The 12,702-nt window shown below is 36.5% G+C and overlaps 1 protein-coding gene across 9 annotated transcripts in view; it reads left to right on the top strand.

Moving 5' to 3' along the window:
* CAMSAP2 (calmodulin regulated spectrin associated protein family member 2) overlaps window positions 1-12,702 on the top strand; it is a 97,836-nt gene that overhangs the window by 42,840 nt on the left and 42,294 nt on the right. For 8 of the 9 annotated variants that reach the window (XR_003257046.1, XM_026087844.1, XM_026087842.1 and 5 more), the window contains 2 exons: window positions 7,808-7,969; window positions 8,645-8,728. Coding sequence is in view for 8 of the 9 variants with exons in the window: in XM_026087844.1 (XP_025943629.1) it covers window positions 7,808-7,969; window positions 8,645-8,728 (246 nt within the window). In the remaining variant the exon portion in view is untranslated. Of the gene's footprint in view, window positions 1-7,785; window positions 7,970-8,644; window positions 8,729-12,702 lie in introns of all 9 variants that reach the window. The other variant, XM_026087846.1, reaches the window with a different exon arrangement.

Genomic DNA, 12,702 nt, shown 5'->3' with positions numbered 1-12,702 from the left:
TTTTATATATATTCATGTAATTGGTTATTGTGACTAACTTCTTAAAGTTAACCAAAAACAGAAGTTTATAATAAATACTGAAAATAAAAACATTCCCTCTACCTTGTAGAACCTGTTACAGTATGTTAGAGTGACTCAGTAATGCCCATTCTTGCTGAACAAGCATCTTATCAGAGTCAGATGCTTGTTCTTCATGAAAATGCTGTGAGGTGATTCAACCCTATCATCCCATTGCAGGGCAAGATCAACTAGGCAGTTGGGATTACTTTAGAATTGCGCTAGGCCTGGGTATTGTGCGAGATGAGTCCAAAATTAAGTCCCCAAATTGTCCAACAGGGCAGAATTGATTCTGACTGTTCCATTTGGTTGATGGAAATCTTTAAAACCTGTTATTTCTTTTATAGTACCAGAGCTGTCTTCATTTTAATATGAGTCGTGATAAAATTAAGCAGTAACTTTGAAGTTTGCGATAGAGTTACCAGGTTGAAGTTCTGTGGTTTAGATCAAGTTTTGCAACGTAGCTTTGGCAATGAGTTTTCATGTTCAGTTTACGGTACAGTTGGAGGGGCTTCCCCAGAGATTTCGGAGCCTGATCTCAGACATATTTTGACTGAAGTAATCTGTATTTCTGCTGCTCACTTCATGTCACAAGATTGCAATGCTGCGTAGTCCCAGTTTCATCTGCCACCTCCTTTGCTCTYGTAATCTCTGGCTGCTACCCTTTTCTCCACCCTTTGCTTGCGTATCCTTTACAGCTCCTCAGTGTCCTCTTCCAAGCTCCTYATCGAATTTTCTTAAATTCCTGTCCTATAATAATGGTTATTCCATATGATCAGCATCTTCTAGTGGTTATAAACTCAGTGGTGGTTTTTGTGGAGATGATCTCTGTCTTAGGTATTGTATTCTCTTGTGTGTGGGTTTTTTGGGTTTTTTTTTTGTTATCTTTGCTCTGACTTGATAACAACCAACTTCTGATAATAACTGTAAAAGGATAGGTAACATTAATTTAGGAATGAGCATATACTGACAGATCATTAACAAGAATTTCAGTTTCAGTTAAAAAAAAATTGTTACTTAGAGTAAGTATTAACGGATCAATAATTTTTAGGAATACACAGAACACTTAAAATACTTGTAATCTTAATACTTGTATACAATATTTTCAGTAAAAGTTTCTTCAAGTCCATAGTATTTACTCTGCCTTTTATTGCTAACTGAAGTAGCTGACTCAAGTGACATGAGTGCCACAGACGAACATTGTGACCCCAACTTTTTTTTTTTTTTTAACTGTATTGGGAGAAATACCTGGATTCAGAAACCTCTATTTTCAGCAGGTAGACAGCTAGCCACATGCATAAGCTATTGATACAAAGATGATACAAATATATTGCCAATTAAAGGTAGAGAGCTGATCTCTGCTGCTCTTTGCTCTCTGTTCAGGTGCCCAATCCAGTCTGGGCAAAATCTGGAGGGAATTTAGCTAGAAATGTGTTTGTTGTGCAAGCAAGAACACCAACATTAAGGGAAAAAGTGTTGTAACACAACCAAATTCCTTCACAAAATTCTTGACAAAAAATTCTTGCGGCATGACTGAATTCCACAGGATCAGAAAATACATGTTCCTGTTTACAAAAGCCACATCCCGTCACAGGTCAGATCTCTATTCCAAAGCATAGTGAGATGAGGGACTTTTTTTCAATAAAAGACATGTGAAAAGACCCCCCCCCCTTTTTTTAACATGAGTATAACAATAATATACTCTACCTTCTTTCTGTCCCTGTCCCTTCCCCAAATGTCATACTGGGATATGGTTGGATGCTTCTGTCTACGATTTTCCAAAAGCATCAGACCAAAGGAGACCTCCTAATATGAGTCTTTTAATGGAATGTGGCAAGCATTATAATAGGCACTCAACAGTGGGTAATAATAATAAGGGCTGTCTGTAACAGGCAATATTTTTTTTATAAGCATCTGTGTGCACAGTATCATGTATACCTTTTCCACAGTACATACTTTCTTTAAGAAGCTGTTGGCAGTTCTTCAAGGGAAGCGGAGCTAGCTCTGTAATCAATCATGCAGCAGACAGAGAAAGCATTAGCAGTAGTGATGCTTTAGAATAATTTTACTTTTACAATTCAGTAAGCTTCTTACTGAACTATTCTGTAGTAGAAAATAGAGCTGTGGAACCTACATAAGAAAACAGAAATGTAGCTAGTGATTATGGGAGGTTTTAAAGAATACTGGATTAAAACTCACATGTTCTGTGCAGACAGATTGTAGCAGAGAAAGACAAAAGCATGTTTCTGTCTTAGAAAATAAATACTTCTAAGAATCCAGCATTTCATATATTTTTTTATACCTCATAGTGTGCCAGGTAGGATCTTAGTATTATTCACCCATATAGTGTAAATGATCAAAAGATGACAAGATTTTTTTTCTTTTTTGAATTGATTTAAGCCAAATCTCTGAATGGCAAAGCTTTACCATGATAAAACAGCGTGTTACTTCCTATGTTGTTCACTGTTGTATTCATCTTGAACTTTTTAGGTATTTCTCTGTTGTTTTTTATTCCATTCTGTTAATTGAATAATGTAAATTAATGATCACTTATTATATAGTGTACCTGATTTACTAAATTCAGCTATTTTTCATTGATCTGTTAACTGTATTTCTGTATTTTGGTAAGCCAGTTCTGTAGTCCTGAGACTTTGATGTGAAGAACATGGAATGCAGCACTGCAAAAAGCTTAGTGAGGAAAGTTTCCTGAGTAGGGAAACTTTACTCTGCAACAGGGTCTGAGGCAATTTGGAATGGCATTTCTATTTTAAATTTAAAAAAACCTCAACCTTCAAAGAAAAGAAAAAAGAAAAAAAGCTCAGAACAAAATAAGCCCTGATTATTGCTTTAGTACTTGGGTCTTCTGCTAGTTCATAATATTGAGGTGGTAGGAGATTTTTAAAAAATCCACAAATCAGTAATCTTAGCAATTTCAGTTCTTTTTCACTCTCAAGTAATTGATCAGGTTTATCTCTGAAAAATCACATCTTTGAAGGGGCACCTCCATAGACAGATGTGCGGGATGCGGGAAGGATGCAGAAGTAGGATATCCCGCCTGGTTTTAACTTCAGGTGTCTGAGTGCTGAGAGTGTGGGGGAAATGGGGGCAGTCGGCCCCTGGGGAGCTCCTCGGACCTTGCGTTACAGGCACGTCCAGAGGGAGGCTTTGCTGGGCGGCTGAGGCTCGTTCCTGCTGCGCTCGGGTTGCGTCTGCGTTGCCCCTTGTGTCCGAAGCTGCTTTCCTCTTGCCGTAGCTCAGGCGTAATTGCTGCCCTGACTAGTGAAAGCCCCTTCTCCCTCTTGCTTTCCTTAGCTCTACTTACAATATGCGGTTCAGTGAGAGCTGTCAATAATGTTCGGTATTATGTACCATCAGTAGAACTCCTTTAAAAAAACCTTGTTTTTACAGGGCTTGCAGAGCTTTATAAGCATAACTCTTTTTGAAACAGTAGGAGACTATTTTTGCAGTGCAATTTTTAGTTTAGTCTTTCTTTTTGAGCATAATGAATTAAAAAATACATTTAAAAAAATGATGCAGCTTGTCTGTCTCTTTCCAAGATAAATTGGAGAGAAACAGTAGAACTGGATGTGGGACTGTAAAGTTTTATCTCTTTCTCTCTCTGCCACCTGTTCTTTTAAAGACTATTTTAGGTGTAAAATCTCTTAGGTGTTATTTGGTTACTTAAAATTTTCTGGCAGAAAAAATTCCCAGATACCAAATTTTTTTAATGATTTGGTAGTACAGAATGAAATATAAAATAAAGTTTGCTTTTGTTCGCTCTTACAAAAGTTTGGTTTTGTTCACTCTTACAAAAATAGCAAGTTTATTGATTATTTCTCAAGATCATAGATGCAAGTTGACTCAAATTCTTTTTATTACTTATTAAATCTTACCTTTTGAACATCCTATCTGAATTATAAAACGAATAATTTGGAGTCACTTTTAAGACTTTGAAGATGCTTGTATTTGACAACTTAAATAAAAAGTTGTGACACGGGATTCCATCAGTGTAGGTGAAAGTTTATTAAACTTAATTTTGATAGTACAGAGTATTATCTATTATCGTCCCTTTGATCATTCCCTTTGTTTGCTTAAGCAGCTGGCAGTTCGTTAATAATTTACTAGAAATACTGAAAATAGATGACTCAGCTAATTGTAAATAATTTGATTTTCTTAATGTGTTTATAATGCATTGAGCATATTGGTAGAAAGAAATCCAGCAGTGGATAAACTTTCAGATAGTGGTAGTTCTTTAACTTTGCTGTATTGTTTTTTGTCCAAATAGTCACTCAATAAAGTGTTTCCCAAACTTAGATATGGGAATAGCGTATGCATGTATTAAACACACTGTCATGTGCACAAACATTGATGTGTTCAAGTCATTAATTTTATTTTAAATTGTGGATTTCAAACCTAAGTAAAATTTGTTTATGAGCACTGCAGTAAAGAGGACTGAAGATAGCTTTTGCATATAGACARGGGTTTATTTTTAATGTCAGAGCTTAAATTGGAAAACTTATGTCCAAGCCAAAAATCTTGGTATGAGGTATAACAGTAAGAACAGAAGACGATTATCCATAGAAGTGGATATCCAGAAATAGAACTGTATTTTTGCAACTTAGGAAAACTTGTTTCTTTTTTCGTGAATTTCAGCTGTGTGGCATCGAGCGAAATGAGTTTACTTTCTTTAAATCGTATTTCTGTTTTCAGTAATTTTTCTTTATTAATAGATAACTTAGATACTGGCTTTTGTTAAGACACAAATAACCTGTTTACTAGTTAGTCTTCACAAATATAAATATGCTTTGTTATAGTGAGGGCAAAGTTTGTTGCAATACCATGTCATTTAATGTGATTTTCAGATGTCTTAGCGTAACTTAATTCTGAAGTCTTTGGACTAGACTGCTCAATGAACTTTTTCTCCATCTCTTGTCAGAAAAAGAAAATGTTAAGAGAAACCACTGTATTTCCCCCAAGGCACCCTGCCGCATTTGGACTTGGAAAATGTTTAGGAATAGGTCTTCGATCTACCCCCAGCTTTGCAGTGTATGAAAGAGCATGTTTATACTGTTGAGTTGGAGTTCCTCGTGTTTCCTGCTGCAGTGTAGTTTCACAGCCATCTGGGTTGGGTATGTGTTAGTTTGTGTGGAGGCTCCATGCCAAAGCGAAGGTCAGAGCTTTGTGGAAACCCACCTGGGGACAGTGCCGTGGGCACCCAGGTTCTGCATCCTGCATAGACGTGGGTCTGGCCTCTGCCTTCCTTGGCCCTGTGGTTTCTTGCGCCTCCTCCCAATACATATGCATCCTGCCCTATACAAAAAAGGTACCCGTGCAGATAGTCTCATTGCCAGGGATTTCTTCTGACAACAGTGTAAGTAGCACTGGAGCTAGCTCAGGCTGGCTTTATCAGAGCCAGGCTGCGGTCTTGTTTAAAGCTGAAAAAGCTTATGTCGACATAAATCCAAGTGAAAAACCCTTACCTTCTCAGGTGAAGCTTTTCAGTTTTCTGTTCTGTAGTGAGCTGAACTGCACAGGATCTTTAATAGAGAAGCTGAGATGCCTTAAAGTGCTGTGGTCAAGTTGCCTGTTATCACAGTTACCGGAGTGTGAGCAGCAGGGCTTTGTTTCAGCCTCTAAAGCCACCAAGAAACAAGGGCAGCAGCCTTCTCTGTGGGCTGGCTTATCATCCTTCCCCATTTCTGGGGGGAAGTGGGGACTGTCCATCTGGGAAAGCATCTTCATCACTGTATGCCTGTCTCCTGAGGTGGGCACCCAAGCTGCTGGGGGAAGGAGGTGACAGGCAGCTAAGGAGCAAGCATGCATGATCTGAAAGTAGGGTGCGTATTCTGCCTCAGAGAGAGGGCACCCCTTTGTAGGCAGGAGATGGGCACTGATATGATGGGATGCTTGAAGACAGGATGAAATCCCTCACAAGATTTTGGGGCTTTACTAGTAAGTGATGTGACATTTGGTCTGAAGTTCTTCTCTGATCTCTTTTGCTGGGCCCACAACAAAATGACTGATCCCTTCTGTATCTCTATAAATATTGCCATGCTTGGTGTTCCTCAAGAGGCTGGGCACGGGCAATACTCTCTGTACTTTCGTTCTTAAATGCTTTGGATGGCAAGAGCTCTATGCCATCTGCTCCCCAGCTCTTTCTATCATTCACACCCAAGAGCCCATATCAGTACCTGCCTGCTGAAGGTTTGTAAATAGATTCACAGGGGAGGCAAGTATGGTGAAAAAAGGTTATTCTGAGTAAGTTAGCCAAGAAAGGAGGGTGAAGAGGTGCTGGCTACTAGCCCAGCAGTACTGTGCCAGGAGCACGGATGGAGTATGTGGCAGGCAGAAGGACTCACAGGTCACATCGAGGGTCCATGGACGCATGACCTCTTGCCAGGAAGGTTGGCTACCAGGAGCAGTTTTGTGAACATCTTTAGTAGATACAATAAGTATAGCTTGGCCTTTTTTGTCAGACAAACAAAACAACCTAATTGAATTTTAAAAGGATATATGCTGCTGTCTGCCTTTGAAAGAGTTTCACCTTATCCAGTGATACAAACACTAAGGGCAGCACGGAATCGGAATCTGTTCATCATTCTCCTGCTGGGAATTGGGGAATAAATGATGTGCACATACTACCGTAACTATAACGCATAGATGGCATATTGCTGTGTGACTCATGTTGTTCTTGCTGTTGCCATGGCTGTGAAAACTACCTTGTGAAATGTTTATAAGAATATTTTTTGTAGAGTTGAATTGGAATGATGGTGTTAACGAATGTTTGGAGTCTTTGTTTGCATCGTGAGATCAGTTAAAAGGCAATGTTTTTAAAAATATTGCCTTCGGAAATCATTCTGGTTCAGGGGAAACGTTGCTCCTTAATACCTAAAGCTGTTGCTGTTCTTTTATACTATGAAGCAGAAACAAATCTGTTTAACTGTAGGCACTATCTCATACAAACTGTCAGAATTTCCTTACTCAGTCACAAGAATCTTATGAAAATCCTGGTAGTCTTCCTTTTTTTTAATCACAAATTGTGAAAAAGCCATTATGGTTTTCAGTCCGTAACAACGTTAGGAGAAACAGATACCTTCCATTTTAACACAGAAACTTATTTATCAGTGTATGCCTATTTTAAACCTAGTTGTGCCTGTTTAGCAGTATCTGCATAAGATAATTAATCTTTTAGAAGAAAACAAAATCTTTTCTCTCATGTCTTTTCTTTCTTAAGGTTAGTATAATTCTGTCGTCTTCCTGGATTATAACTTAAAAAATAGGTAGACTTTCACTTGTTTCTCAAGATGATGATGAAAGGGTGTTTCTCAGCCAGTCTCAGTTTTTAGTTCCAGTACAAATAAAATTGGTCAGGCAGGGTTGTTTGTTTTTTTTTTTTCATTAGGGTGAAATCTTTAAAAGATCTTTTTTGGTCTGTTAAAACGTCAAAGTGATTTATTGCTGTAATCATTCAAATTTCTTATTCTTTCCAGCTCCAGGCCTTTGTTTTTGGTATTAATTTTGTTGTCCATATTATTTTAATTTGTAATAAGCATTTTTAATGAATATCCTTTTGCTTTGTATTGCTTTGTCAAATATGTTACACCGTTCCATCATTATCTTTTGTTCAAAAACTGTCAAACAGGCATAAAACTTGTATCATTTACTGCTTTGGGCTATGTTCAAAAATAGTACTTAAGAAAGTAATCTTTTGATTTGAAAACTGAATAGGTATTACTGCTGTTCTCTGCAGAGTGCTCACTTGGCCATGATCGATACTCTAATGATGGCATATACTGTAGAGATGGTCAGCGTGGAGAAAGTGATTGCATGCACTCAGCAGTATTCATCCTTCTTCCAAGCTGCGGATCTGCCTTATGACATTGAAGATGCTGTCATGTTCTGGATAAACAAGGTACGAGTACAGGAAAAGTAAGCTGTGATTTTCTTTGTAGACTATATGATTCGGTTAGAGATGAGTGGGTAGGGATATGTATGTGTGTGGGAATATCAAGACCGTGTCTGATGTGGATTGTTCTTTAATCTGCTGCAAGCGGATAATAAAAAGCAAAAAAATTGCAGAAATCAATTAAACTTATTGGAGCCAAATAAATGGAAAGTGTAAATAAAAGTGTTTGTTACATATGACATCTAACAGTCACTGTCATATTTTGATGCCATGATGAGCTGATTGAGGGTCTCTTGGTGGCTCTGCTAAGAAGGATCGTCTTGTGTAATTTACCATGATTCAAAACCAAGGTGGTCCTGTTTATATTAGAGCACATCTTTCTTGTGATGTACCTTCACTGCATGATCAAATCTAATGAAAACAATACACTGTTAATCAAATGTGATGGAGCATAATAAGGGTCAGGTTAATTTATGCAATGTAAAGCTAACATGTGGCACCGTGTATGGACTGAAACACTGACATTTGTTAACTGTGCTTCAGGGTTATAGATTCTGACATTTCATTTGTTTAATGTTTTCAATTAACCTGGGGGTAGTGGTTTATAGGCCTGTAAAAGACCTGTAATTTCTGGCACTTGTGTCTTAGAATAGACTACTTAAGAAATTATTTTGTCTTTAGGTGAATGAACATTTGAAAGACATAATGGAACAGGAACAAAAACTAAAAGAGCATCACAGTGCAGAGTCTGCAGGAGGTCAAAAGGTAGGTGTAGGGGGGTTAATATTTTAAACAAGAATAAGTATTTATCTGTAAACAAAATCTACTTGCATATGGTATGCATAAGTAAATATATATTTGCAGACATTGCACTTTAAACGTTTGTTAAAGAAAGCAAGCTTTTAGTTTTCAGGCATATCATTGTTAGTTTCAGTGTTTCCATGATAACATCCTTTACATGCAACAATAGTAGAGCTACACTTTTTATTCCCAGTTGTTCTTTTTGACAAATAAATCCTTGATAGCATCAAAACATCTGTTATATAAGTAAGTTCTACAGAATTTATTAAGACTAATAAATACTCTCCAAATGAATTCAAACTGCAGTTGGATCTAATATGAAAAAGAAAAGCATGTTTTTTTCATTAGGACTGTATGAATTCCATATATTTTAAAAGAGATAAAGCTATATGTGGCATCATAGGCAGAACTGCTTTATCTATGATCATGATATTTGTTGATTAGAAGTTTAATTATATATATGGTAAAAACATTGTTTGATACCCTTTCCTAACAGGATTTTTTTCCCTTTGCTTATGGAGCTCAGTTAATTTAATAGTATTATACCCGTCAAAATACAGAAGGATTGCAAACAGTTCTAGAGTACATAAAATGTTTTGGTAGCTTGCTTCAGAGTGAGATCACTTTTCCTATTATGATATACTTATTATTGGGAGAATGGTAGTGAGCTGGGAGTACCCTCTAGTATTAACCCTGCCCTTGAATGTAGAACAGACTTCCTAGCTGCCCTAGGACTGTAATCCTAGTTCCCTTCCTTGTCTGTTCTGTAAACAGCAACCTCCCCTTCAACGTTACTTTGAAAGAGCCTGGCTAGATTAAATGTTCAGCTTCAAAATGCGTGGATATGCAATGGATATCCCTGTACTCGTGGTTTCTTTCTAAACATAAGGAATGATTAAAGCTAATTAGTAAGTATGTGACTCAGCAAAAGGAAATGAGATTTTTTTTACAACAAAAATAGTGAAGTCTTGATGCGTATATCTTAATATGAAAAATTGGTATCTGGGTTTAATAATGGCAAAGAAATAAAGAGAACCTCATTATCTTTACATGGAAATCATGGGAATAAGATGTCTGAAGTAAACAAAAAGAAACAAACAAAAAGGATAACCTAGTGCTCTTGTATCAGTAGTTGAAAGATTTTTGAGTCTGTCGCTGATGCCATAGATGGACCCAATGGAATAAAAATTTTACACTAAAATGTTATATGCATTTGTGTTGTTTTTCCATCTGAATTACGGAGGCATCTAGGATAAAATGAGAGCTCTGTTCTGCTGGCCAATGTAAAAATGCATTTTCCAAAATAACAAGATCATGCTACAGTTGTCCTGTCATGGAAAATTTTGTAACTAAGGCCTTCTATACACTGAGTTTTAGATGTTATCCCAGGCGCATCTAACATTATTTGCCTCAGTGTGGCTTTCAGCTACATAAATTACTTTGTCAAGTAAGGTATTCCATGCTGGGGGTTATATTAGTATTTATCCATTAACTAAAATCTCAGCATGGGCAAAACCTCAGGCTCCAGTTTCCCCCTAGATGTCTCTTCTGCCACTAAGAGTTTATGGAGGATTATGGCAAAAAAAATTGCTATTAAAAAGTTAATCATACTTTACAAGTACATGAGAAAAATGAGGGTGTAAATAATTGGAAAAATGAATCAAAATATAAGTAGTACACCAAAGTTTCAGTGAATACAATGATAAATGGAATCTCCTTCTAGAAAACAAATCTAGTATCTAAATTAGTCAGCTCTGATTTTAAGTGTTAAATAATTTGAATCACTGCACTTTTTATTTTACATGCAGGAGGATAACAACATATTTTGAACTCATTTCAGATTTTTTCTATTTCAGATTTTCTTTATCACAGTTCTTTCTTTGAGAAACGTGGGTCTGTTTAACTGATAGCTTACCCACTACACTAAAATCTCAGCCGTCTTGATTTATCATATGCCTCCCAATATTTCCCAGATTTCCATTTATTTTTGCTAATGCTAATGGTGCTTGCACACATATGAGCACCTGAGATTTAGAAATTTATTAAATACAATGACTATTTCTCAACTGTGGCCCATACTGAATGCTAATTATCAAAGAAAACTACAATACAGAACTTCTTTTAATCAAGTTGTTCAGAGTTTCTAACATGAGTTTTCTGTTATGATGTTGCTCCTATCAAGTATCTCCTAGTATCTATTTTCAGACTTCAGTGTTTTACCCTGATATCTGTCTCCATACTCAGTCTATTCATGCCTTTCTTTCTTTATGGCACATAATCAGTGACATGTCCAGTTGCTTTATGGCATTGATCCTACCTAGTATGTCTCAACAAAGTTGTGGAATATCATAGCTATATTCTTGTACCAGATTTTGCTATTGCTGAAATATGTGTATAATTTGAGCTGAAAGTACTAACTAATTTGTACAGTTTTCTTCCTTCTATTTTTTTCATTCCCTGCTGTGCCTGGGTTTAGTTTTTGATATCAGGAGATTTTTTTGTTCTTAAATTAACCAAAGCAACCTTATTACAGACTTTTCCATTACCTGGAAAATTAAATAATATTTCCTAAATGAGCAGTGAACAGCCTACTTCTGTATTAGTTAAGGACTTACACTTCTATTAAGGCACGTAAATGAGTGGTTCCAATTTTCAAAAATGCTGACACAGACTTGGGAGATCTTGATTTTTACCAGTTGGAAAGTAGGGCCATTTACATTTTTTGAAGTTTATGTATATAAGTTTTAGTGCTTATACCACAGTTCTAGCTTAATTCTTACTACCTGAAATAAATTGCTTCATTTTCTTACTTAGATGCTTTTATAATCTTTTTAACAATTACTTCTACTTGTATTTTAAAACTTAGCATATAGGAGAAGTGGAATATTCTGTTGTGCCTCTTCTGTGTCTTCCACCATCCTTTTCAGGTTGGGGATCAGTTTTATAATTTAGGTTTTCTGTGTTACCCACACAGTTAGAAGGTCAAAAGTGACGATTCCATTTGAAAGCTTTAGAAGTCATAGGATCTCCCTCCTGCTCTGGCCAGACACCTTAGGACATTTGAGTTTCAGAGCTTCTAAGCTGCGGTCTTGAACCTGAACTAAATTTAAATTAAGACTGTCTCTTGTGCTGATTTAGGGAGATTACCAAACAAAGATGGGAAGAATAGGTCGTTCTTAAAGACTGGGGAAAGCTTTTCTTTAATTTTAGTTTCTGGCCAAGAAGCAGCAAATAAATAAATTCATAAATTTTATTTGTAAAAAAATAAAGCATTGAGCATAATCCTCAAAGCTGCCAAATTAATGCCATACTATATTGTTGCAGAACTGCTGTGAGCCTTTATGCAATAAATAGCGAGCTTCTGCATTTCTAGAAATTGTAAACAACATGTGCACAGATTAACAAATGATGCAACTGATATGATATACCTATTATCTGGTTTTGGATAGATAGAAACAGAGCAGTACTAACCAATTACGAGATTGCTTTTGTTTTCCTTCACTTTCTTCTGCTGCTAGCTTCCTGTAGAAGATAAGACAGAGGAAGGATTATGTATGATTTTTAGCTCCAGGTAGTCCTCTGTGTATCTCGATCTGCTGGTGATTTGTGCTAACCTCATCTTTTTCTGGTAGAGTCCCTGCATCTTCTTTCAGAATTAGGATTTCAAGTTTTGTAGTGATTAGCTTTGGTTTTCAGGCTTCAGTTGAATAATATGTAGCAAGTGTACAGTTGCACTGATTAAACTAATGATGGATGTAGTTGAAGCTTTCGTGAAATTCTGTTGTTTTTCCCCTGCTTTTGTGATTTAGACTGAATCATTCTTAGTGCTTTTGAGCCAAATCAATGCAAATCCCACCTGAGAAACAAATGTAAGAATATTCATCAGAAGGACTGAACTCTTTAAACATTTTTTTAATTAGTTTAAACAATGCAACGTT

The sequence above is a fragment of the Apteryx rowi genome, unplaced genomic scaffold, assembly GCF_003343035.1.
Source record: "Apteryx rowi isolate R43461 unplaced genomic scaffold, aptRow1 scaffold_74, whole genome shotgun sequence".
Lineage (NCBI taxonomy): Eukaryota > Metazoa > Chordata > Aves > Apterygiformes > Apterygidae > Apteryx > Apteryx rowi.
This window is presented reverse-complemented; position numbering and strand designations above follow the sequence as displayed.